The sequence below is a fragment of the Pempheris klunzingeri genome, chromosome 24 (genome assembly GCF_042242105.1).
Source record: "Pempheris klunzingeri isolate RE-2024b chromosome 24, fPemKlu1.hap1, whole genome shotgun sequence".
In the NCBI taxonomy this organism is placed as follows: domain Eukaryota; kingdom Metazoa; phylum Chordata; class Actinopteri; order Acropomatiformes; family Pempheridae; genus Pempheris; species Pempheris klunzingeri.
Genome location: NC_092035.1, coordinates 357501 through 377380, shown reverse-complemented (window position 1 = coordinate 377380; position 19880 = coordinate 357501). Strand labels below are relative to the sequence as shown.

Here is a 19880-nt window from a genome sequence, read left to right as displayed (position 1 = left end):
ACTAAGATTATCCTCTGGGGACTTGAACGATCCATAATGACACTCGATTTCTACCTGAATAAAGGATCTGACTCACTGTATGAACTTTGATACGTTACATCTCTGACAAGATCAAATTCCATCTTAGTGATCAGTTCCAGGTTTGTCGATAGAAGTATCAAGTAAGAATAGTGCAATTTTTGTAATTTATCAGTTTAGTGACAGTAAATAATCAGCTGATTAACGATGAAACAAATGAGAAGAAACTAAACCTTCCCCCATAATTAAATAAAGATGTTTTGTTTGGCGTTCCTCAGGGTCCAGTACTGGGCCCACTCCTATTCTCATTAAACTGAGTCCATTCATACAAGAACATAGAGCCAGAGTTTATTTCTATGCAGATGACACTCAACTGTATGTCTGTAAAAGCTGATCCCTCATCTCTGATTGGTTGTTGCTTCATTCCTCCTGGCCGTTCATTGGCTGTCGGCCATGACAGACTCCACCCCGGAGGACGTGAAGAAGCTGAAGGTTTGCATCGAGCTGAACGGCCTCCGGCTCAATAAGCCCCGCCTCCCCGGGGAGCTCAGCCAATGGCTGCCCTCCAGCCAGAGGACAGCTGAGCTCGACAGGAAGTTCAGAACGGACGTCCCCGCCATGAGGGGCAGGTCGGAGGTCAACGGAGGCTGGAGTGATCCTACGTTTCTGAGGAGGGACGACCCAAGAGGTAAAACCATCAGTTTACTAGATGTTCTTTATAAATGTTGTTTCATTGGTGGCTTCTGTTCTGACAAACACTTCCTCACCTGGACGCATGTAAACAGGAAGTGACTCATACCTTTGAAGGTAAAGGGACATTATTGTGAAACAGAACCTCTGGTTTCTTTTCTGTTTTGTTCTGTGTTCACTTAATGAGCTGCTGCTGTTATACTGGGATCTTTAAATACTTCATCCTAATGGATTCATGAGACAAACCTGAGATCGGACTTAACCAGATGTGCTGCAGCTGTTTAGGGATCAGCTTGATTTACAGGAGAACTCTGGTGTTTTTAAACCTGGATCCTGTTTGTTCAAAAGGTTTCAAGGCTCCAAACGATCCCTGCAGAGAGAGAGCAGTAAGAAAGCTTTTGTTTAAGAGCAAACAGTCGATACAGAGCAGCAGCTCCTGTGTCCTGTTCTCTAAAATCCCTGTTTTAGTGAATGTAGTCTGGTGTGTGTGCTGTTTGTGGTTAAACCAAAAGGATCTTCAGGTCTGTCTCTGTGCGGACGGCAGACACCTGAGCTCAGCCTTCATGGTCGAAAGCTTTGGGAAGTTTTGGTTGTTGTGCTTTAACAAGTGGTAATGTTCAATTTGGCTATCGGAAATAATTAATAATTATCAAAGATAATTAATAATTATTAAAATAAATGAACTTTGATTAAAGTCCACCTCGATTGGGGCACCACCTCGAAAAACGAGGAAAAGACAGCCGTTTTAATTGATTTAGTCTCATAAAAATACTAAACTATCAATTTGGAATTATGTTTTATAATTAATTTAATAATTACTACCAAAATTACCACATTGATAGCTAGCTGAAGGATTTTGGAGTTCTTGACAGTGTAGAGGTTGGCAGTGTCCACAATTGTACAACATTAAAGAGACAGCAGGTATTAAAACATTTATTAAAACAGAGCAAAATTCAGGGACATCATTTGTTATGCATTAAGGACTTGTACTTTGGTTGTAAGTACGGCTGAAGCAGAGTAGGTGTTAAAGACATCTGCTGTTGCAGAAACAAAATCAATCAAACAATCTAACTAAATCTCTATGACTAAACTAAAATAATATGAGTGTAAGAGTGTGTGTGTGTGTGTGTGTGTGTGTGATAAGGCTGAGGAATGTGAGATGGGTCCCACAAAGGTGGGGGAGAGAGACCAAATGGTGATGGCCAGACCCCCTGGGGTGTGGGTCAGAGGCAGACAAAGGAAAGCTAAGTGCTGTTAGCTTAGCTTTGTCCCTCAGTGGCCTGTTATAGACTGTGTGTGTGAGAGAGATGAAGGTGCAGGTTAAGACAGGATGGTTAGTTTGTAGGCTAACATCAACTAAACTTAATGGATGCACAGTAATCTGCAACACATCACAATAATCAAACTCAAGGAACATTAAAGCAAGTCAATACATTAACAAGGGTAAACCATGTATGCAGTAATGCTATGCTAATTATGCCCAGTTAGAGTTTGTTACCAGTCCTTAAAAGGGGAGACGAAGTGTCCTTGAGGGTGCTGCTTTCTCAGCTTGTTGCTGGAGGAAAGGTGTGGTTCGTGTCCGTGCTGTGGTTGCAGGCTGGAGGAATCCGGTCGCTCCTTTGTTCCTGTTAGTTAGCAGCTCTGTGCTAACTTGCTGGTGTGCTCCTGTTGTCGGTTCGGGTTATCAGCTGGCAGACTCTGGGTCGTGCCTGCTGGCGCTGATCTGCTTACTTCAGGCAGGACCTTGTGTCGCTACCATGAAGGAGGTGGCTGCTCTGGACAGACCACACTGAGGCAGAGCTTAGCTGAGTTGAGCTGGTCTCTCCTCTTCAGGAAAGATCAGGAGAGCTGGTCTCTCCTCTGCAGGAGGAGAGGGAGCAGGGAAGACCTGGTCTCTCCACTTCAGGAGAGACGATGAGAAAGAGAGAATTCAGTGGGGGTGAACTGGTTTTGTGGGCCTGCGGTCGTAAAATCATGTGTCCCCTCCGGCCAATGGTGACAGTGGAGCTGGGCGCGGGGGTGATTTCACACCTATCTGTGAAACTGGGGGGCATTGGGGAAAGGAGCCCAATAGTTTTACAGACAAAGAAACATGCGGTTTCACTATGTGTCATTCACTGTATAGTGAAGCCCAACATCCCCCCTGCCATCAGGATGTCACCTGATGTGGGATGCTGATGGGATAATTGTGCATGTTTCGGCCATTGTTCATTTTTGTCAGTCCAGGTGAAACAAGTTGGTAACTACTGGGCAGTTTGTTATCCAACTGGGCATATGCTGAATCTATCTTGGCTAAGCTAGAACAGACATACGTTACAAAACAGTTCTTTATACACAACAATGACATACTGCATCCTAATAACCTGTGTTTCTCAGTTGTTAGTGAGGGTTAGTGGGAACAGGAAATGTCAGTGTATTATGTAACAGAGATAGAGGCACCTAAAATGACAAAGTCATAACAGTGTGTCCTACGTGTGTTTTGTATGATTTCACTGACAAAATATGAAGTTGGTCCAAGTGTACTTGGAAGTTGAGCAGTGGTGTTGAATCCAATCAGAATTTAGGCTTCCAGTAATGTTTGTTTTATCACTGAGTGCTCAAATGAGTTTGTTGCTGTTGCTAACAAATTCAAATTTGCCTAAATAGCTGTAGTGAAGGTGAGGTACAAGATTGGGTGTCTGTCATCCGGTCAGTGCTGCCATGACCAAAAGGAGTGAGCTCTGGAGCTCTTACTCTTTCGTGGCTCAGGGCTGTAACGCTCCTGGTAGCCAGAGGGAGAGAGACATACAAAGTCACTGTCCGTGCCTTGTTCTGAGCTGCAGTCAGAGATGCTGTAGTCATCATCTGACCCGTACGCTACCTGGTCACTGTTCCTTGCCTGGATTTCTGCATATGGCAGTCTCCTGCTCCTGTGCTTGGAGTGTCTATCCCTGGGCAGTGGATGGACCTGGCGGTTACGCTCAGTGTCCCTATGTGGTCTTTTGTCACCCCCCTTTCGTTGGTTGTGAGGGTGAACTTTTGGGGCAGCTGACCTATGTGACACCTTGGTGTGTGAGCTGGGTGGCTCACTTGTCCCCCCCCTTGCTTTGGAAGAGACAATAGTTTCCCAGACTACCTGTGTCATCTTCCGGATCTCCTGCAATGAGGGGTCACCTTCCTGTGTCCTGAGTACAACGTGAGTACGCACACATGGGTGGAGGTTCCTCAAGAATAAGGCCTTGAAGGTGGAGCTTTCTTCTAAGCCTGGTGCATTCTTTCCCTGGAAATATGCGTGTCTCAAACGTTTGTAGTACTCTTTCGGATGCTCACGACGGGCATGCTTAATTTGTAGGGCTGCAACTATTGCTGTGGCGTCGTCAGTAGCGCAGGAAAATTCTTCTGTCAGTGCTTGACGTAGCAATTTATACTCATTTCTGACACTGGGAGGTCGTGACTGTATAAACTTGTGGGCTGCTTTAGAGCTGGTTTTCCACACAAGTCTAACTTTCTCCCTTTCAGTTGCATGGGGTAAGTCAATTAAGTTGTAGTCTAGCTCCCTGAAATAGTCCTCAACTTGGTGATCACAGTTGTCTGGATCAAACCTGTCAATGCTTCTAGCTAGAAGCTCAAGCTCTTCAAGGCGGGGACTCTGTGAAGGCGAGACTAAGCTAGTGTCATTGATATGTAGATCATGCCCTACACTTCTCTGTGGTGGAAGAACAGGGGCTGAACAGCGGCCACTCTGACGGTGATGCAGAGAGGAGGCTGAGCAGTCCTGGACTGTTCTAGTCCCATCTTTGGAGGGACAAGCATGGAGAAATGTGTCGTGCAATGATGTGAATGAGGGACTTGGGACAGAATATCTTCTAGAAGATATACTAGACAACTCCTCTATGTCTGTTTCAGAGGAATGGGAAGTCAGGTGGCTTTGAGCTCGGTCTCTCAGCGGAGGCTGAGGAGCTGACTTCATTCCCAAGAACTTGTGTTCAGGTGGGAATAGCTCATGTCCTCTGTTTGGAGAAAAACTGAACCTGTCACTGATAGAAGAGTGTGAATCGGAGTAACCGGAATCACACTGGCTGATCGACTCTGGTCGGGCCAAATGTTCTGACTTCAGTCTATACATTTCTTCTTTCTGTGAACAGAGATCTAACTCTGCTGTGTGCAGGTCTTCTAAGTAGCGCAGGGCTTTCTTATTAGCCATCTGAACCTCATGGAAGAGGCTAGCATTTTGCGCTCTCAGGATTTCTACCTCCTTCTCTATGGCTGCTCTGCTCTGAAGGGCGAGGCTGGTTTGCCTGTGAAAAGTCAAAAGCAAGCATTTTAACAAGGAGCCCTTGGATGCAGTCTGTGCATCACACCTGTTGTTTAGTAGGGAGTCTATCTCTTCTGTACACTCACTGAAATTCAATTTGTTAATGAATTCGGGGTAGCCAGGCTTTAGGCTCTGTGCTAGGGAAGAAATAAACTGTTCTACACAGGGGTTCTCCATTGTTGCCTGAAAAGGGGTGAGGTAAAACAAGTTAAAATGCGATGAAGCAAAGTGGTTGGCTGTGGTGTTGCGGTGGCAGACACCTTGAAGTGTAGCTTGGGGAATACTACTAGCCTAACACTGTGGTGGCCTACACTAGAAGGTAGCTATACACTATCTAGTGGAACTGGTGGGGATAGCAAACTGAGGCCAATTAAGGTAAATGCAGATTTACACAAAATAAGTTTGCTCACCAAAATTATGACTCTCTAACTGAAATGCACGGCAGTAACAGTCAGGAATGTCTCTTTAAGTTACTCAAGCTGGAACACGTGGCAGTTGCAGCTAGGTATTAACTTCACAGGGCTGATAGCACACTGTGGCTCTCTCTCAGGCTCTATTTCTTATTCAGGCTGAAATGCACGGCAGTAACAGCCAGGTTCAAGCTCTAAGTTCACAGGGCCGGTGGCACGCTGTGTCTTAACAAACAGGAAGCACTTTAGTTAACAGCGAATGGACAGATTGCATTGAATGTGTGACATTCAAATGCAGAACCAAAAATCTTCCTACAGGATAGGTTTACCTGAAAGGTTAGCAGCAGTAGCAAGCTCTAAATGTAACACTATGGGGCTTTCAATGTTTGCTTTCAAACATAGGCACCAGTGTTAGCATTAGCTTTAGCCTTAATTCACAGTACACTAACTCTTCAAATTGTTTTTAGCTTAATTTAGTTAGATTGATTTTCACCACAATGCACTTGAAAGTACAGCTGGAAGTACTTCTGTGACTGACTGGTGGTTAAAAATGATAATTTTGTTCGTTTTAAAGTTTTATCAAAAATTTTGGTTTTGACCAAAATTATGCTGAAAATTAATATTGTACAAATATGAACAATTGCCAACAGTACTCTGCCTCACACGGGGCACCATTTGTTGTGCTTTAACAAGTGGTAATGTTCAATTTGGCTATCGGAAATAATTAATAATTATCAAAGATAATTAATAATTATTAAAATAAATGAACTTTGATTAAAGTCCACCTCGATTGGGGCACCACCTCGAAAAACGAGGAAAAGACAGCCGTTTTAATTGATTTAGTCTCATAAAAATACTAAACTATCAATTTGGAATTATGTTTTATAATTAATTTAATAATTACTACCAAAATTACCACATTGATAGCTAGCTGAAGGATTTTGGAGTTCTTGACAGTGTAGAGGTTGGCAGTGTCCACAATTGTACAACATTAAAGAGACAGCAGGTATTAAAACATTTATTAAAACAGAGCAAAATTCAGGGACATCATTTGTTATGCATTAAGGACTTGTACTTTGGTTGTAAGTACGGCTGAAGCAGAGTAGGTGTTAAAGACATCTGCTGTTGCAGAAACAAAATCAATCAAACAATCTAACTAAATCTCTATGACTAAACTAAAATAATATGAGTGTAAGAGTGTGTGTGTGTGTGTGTGTGTGTGTGATAAGGCTGAGGAATGTGAGATGGGTCCCACAAAGGTGGGGGAGAGAGACCAAATGGTGATGGCCAGACCCCCTGGGGTGTGGGTCAGAGGCAGACAAAGGAAAGCTAAGTGCTGTTAGCTTAGCTTTGTCCCTCAGTGGCCTGTTATAGACTGTGTGTGTGAGAGAGATGAAGGTGCAGGTTAAGACAGGATGGTTAGTTTGTAGGCTAACATCAACTAAACTTAATGGATGCACAGTAATCTGCAACACATCACAATAATCAAACTCAAGGAACATTAAAGCAAGTCAATACATTAACAAGGGTAAACCATGTATGCAGTAATGCTATGCTAATTATGCCCAGTTAGAGTTTGTTACCAGTCCTTAAAAGGGGAGACGAAGTGTCCTTGAGGGTGCTGCTTTCTCAGCTTGTTGCTGGAGGAAAGGTGTGGTTCGTGTCCGTGCTGTGGTTGCAGGCTGGAGGAATCCGGTCGCTCCTTTGTTCCTGTTAGTTAGCAGCTCTGTGCTAACTTGCTGGTGTGCTCCTGTTGTCGGTTCTGGTTATCAGCTGGCAGACTCTGGGTCGTGCCTGCTGGCGCTGATCTGCTTACTTCAGGCAGGACCTTGTGTCGCTACCATGAAGGAGGTGGCTGCTCTGGACAGACCACACTGAGGCAGAGCTTAGCTGAGTTGAGCTGGTCTCTCCTCTTCAGGAAAGATCAGGAGAGCTGGTCTCTCCTCTGCAGGAGGAGAGGGAGCAGGGAAGACCTGGTCTCTCCACTTCAGGAGAGACGATGAGAAAGAGAGCTGGTCTCTCCACTTCAGGAGAGACGATGAGAAAGAGAGAATTCAGTGGGGGTGAACTGGTTTTGTGGGCCTGCGGTCGTAAAATCATGTGTCCCCTCCGGCCAATGGTGACAGTGGAGCTGGGCGCGGGGGTGATTTCACACCTATCTGTGAAACTGGGGGGCATTGGGGAAAGGAGCCCAATAGTTTTACAGACAAAGAAACATGCGGTTTCACTATGTGTCATTCACTGTATAGTGAAGCCCAACATGGTGTTCAAGATGAAGTTCACACGTCTGATATCTTTGTGGAGAAACACAGTTTGATATCAGCGCCTGATATTTTATTGGCTGTAGTGTAAAAGCTTCAGGTCGTCGCAGAACAAAGGAAAGAGTCTGATGTGTCGCTACTTTGACAGAAATGTCTGGTTTCATGTCCTTTTGTCCGTTTTGTCGTGAGTGAAGCTGGTTTCTCTTCTGAGCTTTTATTCTGAAGGCAGCAGCTGTTTGTTCTTATAGAGATGAAATCTCTCCTCCTCTTATCTCTCTGCTGTCAAATCCTCCTCCTCCTCCTCCTCCTCTTCCTCCTCCTCTCTCTGACTGTCGGAGCTCACGAGGGGAATAACACCAACGATGTGTGTGTAGCCGTGGCGTGCTAATAGCCGTCTAACATCTCCCAGATGGAGCTGTCACACACACACACACACACACACACACACACACAGAGTAGTGTGAGGGGAATCTGTTAGCAGCCTCTTCTTCTTCTTCTTCTTCTTCTGTCTGCTGCGTTCAGAGGCTCCACATGTTCCCGTCAGGACGTCTCTCCAATTAAATATTGAATAAATAAAAATCCAGTGAAAGGGTCACTCCCCTGTTTCTACCCATGATCCTCTCTGTCCACATCCTGGTGTGTGAGTGACTGGTAGGTAGTAAAAGTGTTGGAACTGGTCCAGTAGATCACCTCAGCCAGCAGACACCAAACGGGCTGCAATGGCTGCAACGTGATCCTTTGGGACAACTGCACCTGATCACAGTAGGTCCACTAAAAGAGCTTGTTTGATCCACTGACAGGCTCAGAGTGTTATTCTAAGTGTGTGACAGCATCATGGAAAGGATCCCTACAGAGAGAGACCTGGAAGATCCTTTTGGTTTAACCACAAACAGCACACACACCAGACTACATTCACTAAAACAGGGATTTTAGAGAACAGGACTCAGGAGCTGCTGCTCTGCTGCTGCCTCCATCAGTCAGTGTGTTTGTGTTACTGTGAGTTACAGATACTGTGTTTGGTCTGATTTAACCCTTTAAAAACACCAAAATCACAGAATAACACAAACACACTGACTGATGGAGGCAGCAGCAGAGCAGCAGCTCCTGTGAGCTAAAATCCCTGTTTTTGTGAATGTAGTCTGGTGGCAGATGAAAGACCTTCACAGGTGTTTTCAGTGAAGCTGCCGATCAGACCAATCCGGAGACTCGATCTCACACCTGTCAGACTTTTTAAACGTGTGTGTGTGAGATAATTAATTTGGAATATTATAGGAACATTGTGATGTTTGCAGGAGTAAAAAGATGCGTTTGATGATGCTGATGTCACGCTTGAAAAACCAATAAACGCTGCAGTTTGACGATTAGCTGTTTACTGACACACACACACACACACACACACACACACACACACACACACACCCTCATTATGCCGTATATGTTAATCCTGTTCACAGAGAATGAGTGTGTAGGTGTGCAAAACATCTGTGTGTGTGTGTGTGTGTGTGTGTGTCCAGGCTTATAAATAATTCAGCAGATGGAAGCGGCGTGACTCCCCGAAACAACCTCTGGCTGTGTGTGTGTGTGTGTGTGTGTGTGTGTGTGTGTTTTAATGTGTGTGTTTCCTGCAGGCGTCTGCGATGGAAAACAGAAAACTCTCTCTCTCTCTTTCTCTCTCGCTCTCCTCCCCTCCCCCATTATCTGCTACCTCGTTCGCCCCTCGCCCGCCCGCCCGCCCGCTCGCTGCTCCACTCGAGCAAGGAGCCTCTGTGTTTCTTTGTTCGTCTCTCTCTCTCTTCCTGTCTCTTATTATCTAACTCGTCCCCCGCTGAAGGACAGACAGCCGCTCATTTGTTGGAGGGAAGTCGTGCACGTACACGCACACACCAAAAACACAGAAGAAGAAGAAGAAGAAGAGGGAGCTGCAGGAAAAGTTGAACATCACGAGTTCAGGAGGAAACAACATAACAGTACTACCTGATTGGTGCAGTTTGGGTCAAAAGAATTCGCCTGACTTGTGAGAGTCTTTTCTCCGTCTGACGTGAACTCACAGACGTGACTCACATGTTTTCAGACTCAGAGTGACTTTAACCTCCAGAGGACGTCATCGTCTGTGACGTCCCTCCAGAATAAAGCTCCAGAAATCAGCTCAGAACCCAGAGAAAACAGAGGCTGCAGAACCGCAGAGAGAATCTCGGTTTTTAAGTTTTCAGATTCAGATCAACTTTGGTTGACGGTTGTTTGGTTCGATGCTCCAGAAGTGGCATCAAAGAATCACATCGGACACCAGCTGACTGCACGACACTGAACGCACCACGGACAAATCCCTCCATCTGTAGAGAGCATCAGCTCAGCTCGACTCAGCAGGGACTAGTTATTGTCTCTGCTGCTAGGGGCGTTACTAGGGGCGTTACTAGGGGGCGTTACTAGGGGCGTTACTAGGGGCGTTACTAAGGACATTACTAGGGGCGTTACTAAGGACATTACTAGGGGGCGTTACTAAGGACATTACTAGGGGGCGTTACTAAGGACATTACTAGGGGCGTTACTAAGGACATTACTAGGGGCGTTACTAGGGGCATTACTAGGGGCGTTACTGAGGACATTACTAGGGGCGTTACTGAGGACATTACTAGGGGCGTTACTAGGGGCATTACTAGGGGCGTTACTGAGGACATTACTAGGGGCGTTACTGAGGACATTACTAGGGGGCGTTACTAAGGACATTACTAGGGGCGTTACTAAGGACATTACTAAGGACATTACTAGGGGCGTTACTAAGGACATTACTAGGGGCGTTACTAAGGACATTACTAGGGGCGTTACTAAGGACATTACTAGGGGCGTTACTAAGGACATTACTAGGGGCGTTACTAGGGGCATTACTAGGGGCGTTACTGAGGACATTACTAGGGGCGTTACTGAGGACATTACTAGGGGGCGTTACTAAGGACATTACTAGGGGCGTTACTAAGGACATTACTAAGGACATTACTAGGGGCGTTACTAAGGACATTACTAGGGGCGTTACTAAGGACATTACTAAGGACATTACTAGGGGCGTTACTAAGGACATTACTAAGGATATTACTAGGGGCGTTACTCAGGACATTACTAAGGATATTACTAGGGGCGTTACTAAGGACATTACTAGGGGCGTTACTAAGGACATTACTAGGGGCGTTACTAAGGACATTACTAAGGATATTACTAGGGGCGTTACTAAGGACATTACTAGGGGCGTTACTAAGGACATTACTAAGGACATTACTAGGGGCGTTACTAAGGACATTACTAAGGATATTACTAGGGGCGTTACTCAGGACATTACTAAGGATATTACTAGGGGCGTTACTAAGGACATTACTAAGGACATTACTAGGGGCGTTACTAAGGACATTACTAAGGATATTACTAGGGGCGTTACTCAGGACATTACTAAGGACATTACTAAGGATATTACTAGGGGCGTTACTCAGGACATTACTAAGGACATTACTAAGGATATTACTAGGGGCGTTACTCAGGACATTACTAAGGACATTACTAAGGATATTACTAGGGGCGTTACTAAGGACATTACTAAGGACATTACTAGGGGCGTTACTAAGGACATTACTAAGGATATTACTAGGGGCGTTACTCAGGACATTACTAAGGACATTACTAGGGGCGTTACTAAGGACATTACTAAGGACATTACTAGGGGCGTTACTAAGGGCCAGCTTACTTGCTGGAGCGCTAAACTAGGTTTCATTACAGAGGAGGATCGCAGTCCAGGTATTAGTCAGAACCCCCTGCGTTTCCGTGGAAACGGATACAACACTGTCGGCCATCTTGCTAACATTTCCTGTGTTTTCTTTCAGTTTTTCACGTGACTCCGCCCTCCTCTGCCACCCATCTCCACCGGCAACTGTACAGCCCCGCCCACCGGCAACCCTCCCCGGCGTCCATCCCCTCCCTCGCCTCCTCCCGCCTCCAGGACAAGCACCAGAAGCTGAGGGAGAGCCGCCGGGTCTCTGGCTTCCTCCCGACCTTTCCTCTCCTTCCTCCCACCTCCTCCTCCTCCTCACCTGACCCCCACCCCGTCCGCCACCACGACGACGACCTCGACAAGCCGAAGGGGAAGCGTCCCTGCAAGACGAAGCACACGGGAGGAGAGACGGCGAGGGAGGAGGGGAGCGACGCCGAGGGAGAGAGCGGAAAGGTGAGTGAGGAGCGCTTGTGTGTGTCGTGGTGGCGACGGTCACCACAGGAAACGCAGCGGGTGGGAAGCCGGCAGGGATCACACACACTCACACACAGACACACACACACACACACTCACACACAGACACACACACACACACACTCACACACAGACACACACACACACACACACTCACACACACACACTCACACTCACACACACACACTCACACTCACACACAGACACACACACACACACACTCACACACAGACACACACACACACACACACACACTCACACTCACACACACACACACACACACACTCACACTCACACTCACACACACACACTCACACACAGACACACACACACACACACACTCACACACAGACACACACACACACACACACTCACACTCACACACACACACTCACACACAGACACACACACACACACACTCACACACAGACACACACACACACACACACTCACACTCACACACACACACACACACACTCACACACACACACACACACACAGACACACACACACACACACACTCACACTCACACACACACACACACACACAGACACACACACACACACTCACACACAGACACACACACACACACTCACACACACACACTCACACACAGACACACAGACACACACTCACACACAGACACACAGACACACACTCACACACAGACACACACACTCACACACAGACACACACACTCACACACAGACACACACACAGACACACACACACACACTCACACACACACACTCACACACAGACACACAGACACACACTCACACACAGACACACACACTCACACACAGACACACACACTCACACACACACTCACACACTCACACACACACACACTCACACACACTCACACACACACTCACACACTCACACACACACACACTCACACACACTCACACACACACACACTCACACACACTCACACACAGACACACTGAAAGAAGTGAAAACGTGACGTCAGTTAAAAACAGTGTTCAGTTAAACCTGTCGGCAGAACAGAATCAGTTCTGCTGTTCTGTTCCTCCTTTTTTCTTTCCTCTCGCTCTTTAGTCGGCGCAATTATCGTCCTGATTGGAGCTCGCTGGGAAAACTCAGCAGGGATGAGGTGTGTGTGTGTGTGTGTGTGAGTGTGTGTGAGTGTGTGTGTGTGAGTGTGTGTGAGTGTGTGTGTGTGAGTGTGTGTGAGTAATTCAATTCACTGCAGATTAAAGTGAAGGAGAGAGCGAGTGAACGAGGGAAGGAGGGAGGGAGTGATTGAAGGTTATGGAGGAAGAATAATATTCTCCACATGTACTGTGTGTGTGTGTGTGTGTGTGTGTGTGTGTGTGTGTGTTTTGGTGTGTGTGCGGCGGCGGCTTGTGCCGTTTTGACAGCTGCTGCACCGGAGATTTCCTCAGGGCAGCGAGGACACACACACACACTAAAACACACTCTCTCTCTCTCGCTCGTCCCTCCTCCTCCTTGTTTGAATCTGCTGTGCTAGAAAACACACACACACACACACACACACACACACACACACCTCCGGGGCAAAGCTCGCATCCTGTTTGCCGATGCGTGGCGGCGAGCGGCTTCATTTGACAGACGCCGGCGCACACACATCACACACACAAAGACATTATCACGCACACGCTGTCTGGCTGCTATGCAGCGGAGACGGTTGCCGTGGCGTCAGCAGCTCGGAGATGCAGCTTTTCATCCGTCTACCTGCCTCTGATTATCCTCATTTGGAAAATACAGACACGTTTAATTTGTCTTGGCCACAATCAAGAAAAATATGAAATAAAGATGTTTGAATTTAAATTTTTAAATTTACAGAAAAGAATCCAGATAAAATCTATTATCTCTTAAAGTGATCAACATTTAAAGGGAGTTTTGAATGTGAAAAAGAAGGAAAATAACGGAGGTATGGAGGTGAAGAGGTTAACGTGAGGTTTGGTCTATAGATGATATGTAATAATAATAATAATCATCATGATATAAAAGAGGAGAGCAGCGTTTCTGTTTAGGATTTTGATGAATCTCAGTCGGTGCTGATTTAGGTTTAGTTCTGAGCAGAGCGCCAACAGGTCCTGAACTTTCTGGAAAGTCCTGGACTTAAATTGTTGGGGTCAGTCCTGGAAAATGTTGTTTCACCACAGCGTCGTTTTCTGTGACGTACTGCTGGTGGAATGTGTCGTAGAGAGAAGGAGAAAACAATCGGACCGGTCAGGAGACGTCAGTCGTCGTCCACTGTGAACAAGAAGCAAGAAAAAACAACAGGAAACGAGAAAAAAAAACAGGAAACAAGAAGGAACAACAAGAAACAACAGGAAACAAGAAAAAACAACAGGAAACGAGAAAAAACAACAGGAAACAAGAAGGAACAACAAGAAACAACAGGAAACAAGAAAAAACAACAGGAAACGAGAAAAAACAACAGGAAACAAGTAGGAACAACAAGAAACAACAGGAAACAAGAAAAAACAACAGGAAACAAGAAGGAACAACAAGAAACAACAGGAAACAAGAAAAAACAACAGGAAACAAGAAAAAACAACAGGAAACAAAAAGGAACAACAAGAAACAAGAAGGAACAACAAGAAACAACAGGAAACAAAAAAAAAACAGGAAACAAGAAGGAACAACAAGAAACAAGAAGGAACAACAGGAAACAAGAAGGAACAACAAGAAACAAGAAGGAACAACAGGAAACAAGAAGGAACAACAGGAAACAACAAGAAACGAGAAGGAACAACAAGAAATAACAGGAAACAAGAAAAAACAACAGGAAACGAGAAGGAACAACAAGAAACAAGAAGAAACAACAGGAAACAAGAAGGAACAACAGGAAACAAGAAAAAACAACAGGAAACAAGAAGGAACAACAGGAAACAAGAAGGAACAACAAGAAACAAGAAGGAACAACAGGAAACAAGAAGGAACAACAAGAAACAAGAAGGAACAACAAGAAACAAGAAGGAACAACAGGAAACAAGAAGGAACAACAAGAAACAACAGGAAACAAGAAAAAACAACAGGAAACAAGAAGGAACAACAAGAAACAACAGGAAACGAGAAGGAACAACAAGAAACAAGAAGGAACAACAGGAAACAAGAAGGAACAGCAGGAAACAAGAAGGAACAACAAGAAACAACAGGAAACAAGAAGGAACAACAAGAAACAAGAAGGAACAACAGGAAACAAGAAGGAACAACAAGAAACAACAGGAAACAAGAAAAAACAACAGGAAACAAGAAGGAACAACAAGAAACAACAGGAAACGAGAAGGAACAACAAGAAACAAGAAGGAACAACAGGAAACAAGAAGGAACAGCAGGAAACAAGAAGGAACAACAAGAAACAACAGGAAACAAGAAGGAACAACAAGAAACAAGAAGGAACAACAGGAAACAAGAAGGAACAACAAGAAACAACAGGAAACAAGAAAAAACAACAGGAAACAAGAAGGAACAACAAGAAACAACAGGAAACGAGAAAAAACAACAGGAAACGAGAAGGAACAACAAGAAACAAGAAGGAACAACAGGGGACAAGAAGGAACAACAGGAAACAAGAAGGAACAGCAGGAAACAAGAAGGAACAACAAGAAACAACAGGAAACAAGAAAAAACAACAGGAAACGAGAAAAACAACAGGAAACAAGAATGAACAACAGGAAACAAGAAGGAACAACAGGAAACAAGAAGGAACAACAAGAAACAACAGGAAACAAGAAGGAACAACAAGAAATAACAGGAAACAAGAAAAAACAACAGGAAACAAGAAGGAACAACAGGAAACAAGAAGGAACAACAAGAAACAAGAAGGAACAACAAGAAACAACAGGAAACAAGAAAAAACAACAGGAAACAAGAAGGAACAACAAGAAACAACAGGAAACGAGAAGGAACAACAAGAAACAAGAAGGAACAACAGGAAACAAGAAGGAACAGCAGGAAACAAGAAGGAACAACAAGAAACAACAGGAAACAAGAAGGAACAACAAGAAACAAGAAGGAACAACAGGAAACAAGAAGGAACAACAAGAAACAACAGGAAACAAGAAAAAACAACAGGAAACAAGAAGGAACAACAAGAAACAACAGGAAACGAGAAAAAACAACAGGAAACGAGAAGGAACAACAAGAAACAAGAAGGAACAACAGGAAACAAGAAGGAACAACAGGAAACAAGAAGGAACAACAAGAAACAACAGGAAACAAGAAAAAACAACAGGAAACGAGAAAAACAACAGGAAACAAGAAGGAACAACAGGAAACAAGAAGGAACAACAAGAAACAACAGGAAACAAGAAGGAACAACAAGAAATAACAGGAAACAAAAAAAAACAACAGGAAACAAGAAGGAACAACAAGAAATAACAGGAAACAAAAAAAAACAACAGGAAACAAGAAGGAACAACAGGAAATAAGAAGGAACAACAACGAACAACAAGAAACGAGAAGGAAAAACAAGAAATAACAGGAAACAAGAAGGAACAACAAGAAACAAGAAGGAACAACAGGAAACAAGAAAAAACAACAGGAAACGAGAAAAAACAACAGGAAACAAGTAGGAACAACAGGAAACAAGAAGGAACAACAAGAAACAACAGGAAACAAGAAGGAACAACAAGAAATAACAGGAAACAAGAAAAAACAACAGGAAACAAGAAGGAACAACAAGAAATAACAGGAAACAAGAAGGAACAACAGGAAACAAGAAGGAACAACAACAAACAACAACAAACGAGAAGGAACAACAAGAAATAACAGGAAACAAGAAAAAACAACAGGAAACGAGAAGGAACAACAGAAAACAAAAAAAACAACAGGAAACAAGAAGGAATTAAAAGCGGCAGAGGGCGAGCGAGGCGTGCAGACAATGAAGAGAGAGAATCCTAATTTGTTTCTCTCTGTCTTTTACTTCAGTCCTTCCCTCCATCTCCCTCCTGAGCTTTCTGTCATCAGCCCCAGGCCTTCCACACACACACACACACACACACACACACAGAGGTGGTGACAGCGCTATTTTCGACAGAGCCTAGAAAACCAGAGCTGTGTGTGTGTGTGTGTGTGTGTGTGTGTGTGTGTGTGTGTGTGTGTGTGTGTGTGTGTGTGTGTGTGTGTGTGTGTGTGTGTGTGTGTGTGTGTGTTAAAGAGAAAGCCTCTGACAGTGATGGATGTAGAAAGAGAGCGAGTGGCTGCTTTCTGTGTGTGTGTGTGTGTTTAATTGCTTTGTGGGTAATAAAACCAATCCTCAAGCGCATGCTAATCGTTTTAAATGTCTCTCCCCACACACACACACACACACACACACAGGTCTCCCCGCCTCGCTCGCCCGGCCGTCAACCTCCCTCTCCGCAGCACACACACATCGGCCGCCCCCCCCCTCCTGAAGTTCGCCGGCTCATCGTGAACAAAAACGCCGGAGAGACGCTGCTGCAGCGCGCCGCCCGCCTGGGATACGAGGTAACGAGAAACAAACGCTCACAGGTGTGTGGACAGGTGTAGATCTGTAGATCTACACCTGTCCACTTTTTAGTGAAAGTTAACGCTGAAAAAGAAAATCTAATATTAGCTCTCACCTTTAACTGACACCTCTTTAGGGGCTCACCTGTCCCATATTGAAGGGTCACTCCCCTGTTTCTACCCATGATCCTCTCTGTCCACATCCTGGTGTGTGAGTGACTGGTAGGTAGTAAAAGTGTTGGAACTGGTCCAGTAGATCACCTCAGCCAGCAGCCACCAAACGGGCTGCAATGGCTGCAACGTGATCCTTTGGGACAACTGCACCTGATCACAGTAGGTCCACTAAAAGAGCTTGTTTGATCCATTGACAGGCTCAGAGTGTTATTCTAAGTGTGTGACAGCATCATGGAAAGGATCCCTACAGAGAGAGACCTGGAAGATCCTTTTGGTTTAACCACAAACAGCACACACACCAGACTACATTCACTAAAACAGGGATTTTAGAGAACAGGACACAGGAGCTGCTGCTCTGCTGCTGCCTCCATCAGTCGGTGTGTTTGTGTTACTGTGTGTTACAGATACTGTGTTTGTGTTGTTACTTATTATATTTGTGTTACACAGATATTGTGTTGGATCTGAACTGATCAAGTGACACAATAAAACAAACAAACTGACTGATGGAGGCAGCAGGAGACTCCTGCTGTTGTGGGTAAAATGACACTAGTAAAATTATGTTTTTTTCAATGGAGTCTGGTGTGTGTGAAGACGGTGAAACAAAGGCTGCTATCAGTCATTGTGGCACCAAAATGTGACCCAGGTTTAAAAATACCAGAGTTGTCCTTTAACATTTCTCAATCTCCTCCCTGGTCTCCAGAGGATGAACTCTCTAGATTTGAATGCCTTTGTTTTCTGTAGCGCCACCGTCAGGACAAACATGCCAACACCAGCCGAACCTGGAGTCTCCAGAGGCGTCTTATTGAAATTCAGACGACGTTTGGGAATCATTTGGAGGCAGAAAAGTGTGTGTGTGTGTGTGTGTGTGTGTGTGTGTGTGTGTGTGTGCAGGCATTCGTCAAAACCACACACACACACACTCAGTCTGAATATTTCATGTGCCGTGTGACAGCTCTTGTCAGGCCTCACGAGTGTCACCCTGCCTCGCTCTCTCTCTCTCGTTGAGGGTGCAGCGGTGAAGCTAACGAGCTCAGTTTGCAAATGAAGCCGTCATCCATCACCACACACACACACACACACACACACACACACACACTCACTCTCACACACACAGTGTTTTTTCAAGCTGCAATCATTTTGAGAGCAGAGGAAGAGAAGGAGGGAGGTCTCCGTCTCGTTCTCTTAAGGTGGAACTGTTCTTTCTCCATTAAACTGTCGTTTCCTAGTCGGTGTTTTGTGACGCTCCTTTATGACACAAAATGATTCGGTAAACAAACATGGTGCCTGAATCAGCTGACTGCGCCTTCGTCCTAACCGTCAGTGAAGACACCAGCCCCCCCACACACGTGTCCCTGATCGTTGTCGTTAAGCAGAACTAAACCAGGTTTTAACAATAATACCGGGAGCGCTGATGTCTCTGTTCTCATTGGCCGTCTTCGTGTCCAGGAGGTGGTGCTCTACTGTCTCGAGCGGCGGATCTGTGACGTTAACCATCGAGACAACGCCGGTTACTGCGCCCTGCACGAGGCCTGCGCCCGCGGCTGGCTGGGCATCGTACGCCACCTGGTGGAGCACAGGGCTGACGTCAACTGCAGCGCCCAGGATGGAACCAGGTACGAGACGTGGCAAGTTTTTACCAACCGAGACCAGAGTCTGACTGGTGTCTGAGTGACTGTAGGTAGTAAAAGTGTTGGAACTGGTCCAGTAGATCACCTCAGCCAGCAGCCACCAAACGGGCTGCAATGGCTGCAACGTGATCCAACAATCTTATTATTTTATTTTGTTGTTTGCACGTTAATTAGTAAAATGTGAAGTGAAGTCTGATTAACACCATGAATCAGACAGGAAGGCTCCTGTATAGAGAAGTGCATCATCTGCATATTAACAAATCCTCACTGGGCCGATGTTGATGAAACAGAGCAGGTGCTGATATTTGGGACCTCACTGCTGCTCATACACCTTTAACACATGATGCTGCCTGTTGAAGAGTTCATTTGAGGGTTGATTAATCGGTTTATTTGATATTTAGTCTGAATGAACTGATTCTGAGTTCTGTTTCCTGTTAGACCGCTGCACGACGCCGTGGAGAACGACCATGTGGAGGTCGTGCGTTTCTTGCTGGCCTGCGGCGCCGACCCAACCCTCACCTCCTACTCTGGACGAGGACCAATCAACATGACCCACAGCGCTGCCATGGAAACCTTCCTGGAGGGTAGGTGGCCATGTAATCATTTCCTATTAATCTAATGATGTCTGCACATTTGGCTCAACGTTAGTGACAATCTACTGAAGCCAAACACAAAATCAGCGTTAAAGGTGTTTTTAGTTGCTAACATGA

The 19880-nt window shown here is 45.2% G+C and overlaps 1 protein-coding gene across 1 annotated transcript in view; it reads left to right on the top strand.

Moving 5' to 3' along the window:
* The first annotated feature begins 609 nt into the window (after window positions 1-609).
* LOC139223694 (BCL-6 corepressor-like) overlaps window positions 610-19880 on the top strand; it is a 29384-nt gene continuing 10113 nt past the window's right edge. Inside the window, exons 1-5 of the mRNA XM_070855669.1 lie at window positions 610-706; window positions 11537-11877; window positions 17219-17368; window positions 18989-19155; window positions 19609-19754. Coding sequence (XP_070711770.1) covers window positions 637-706; window positions 11537-11877; window positions 17219-17368; window positions 18989-19155; window positions 19609-19754 — 874 coding nt within the window. The 5' untranslated portion in view covers window positions 610-636. The remainder of the gene's footprint in view (window positions 707-11536; window positions 11878-17218; window positions 17369-18988; window positions 19156-19608; window positions 19755-19880) is intronic.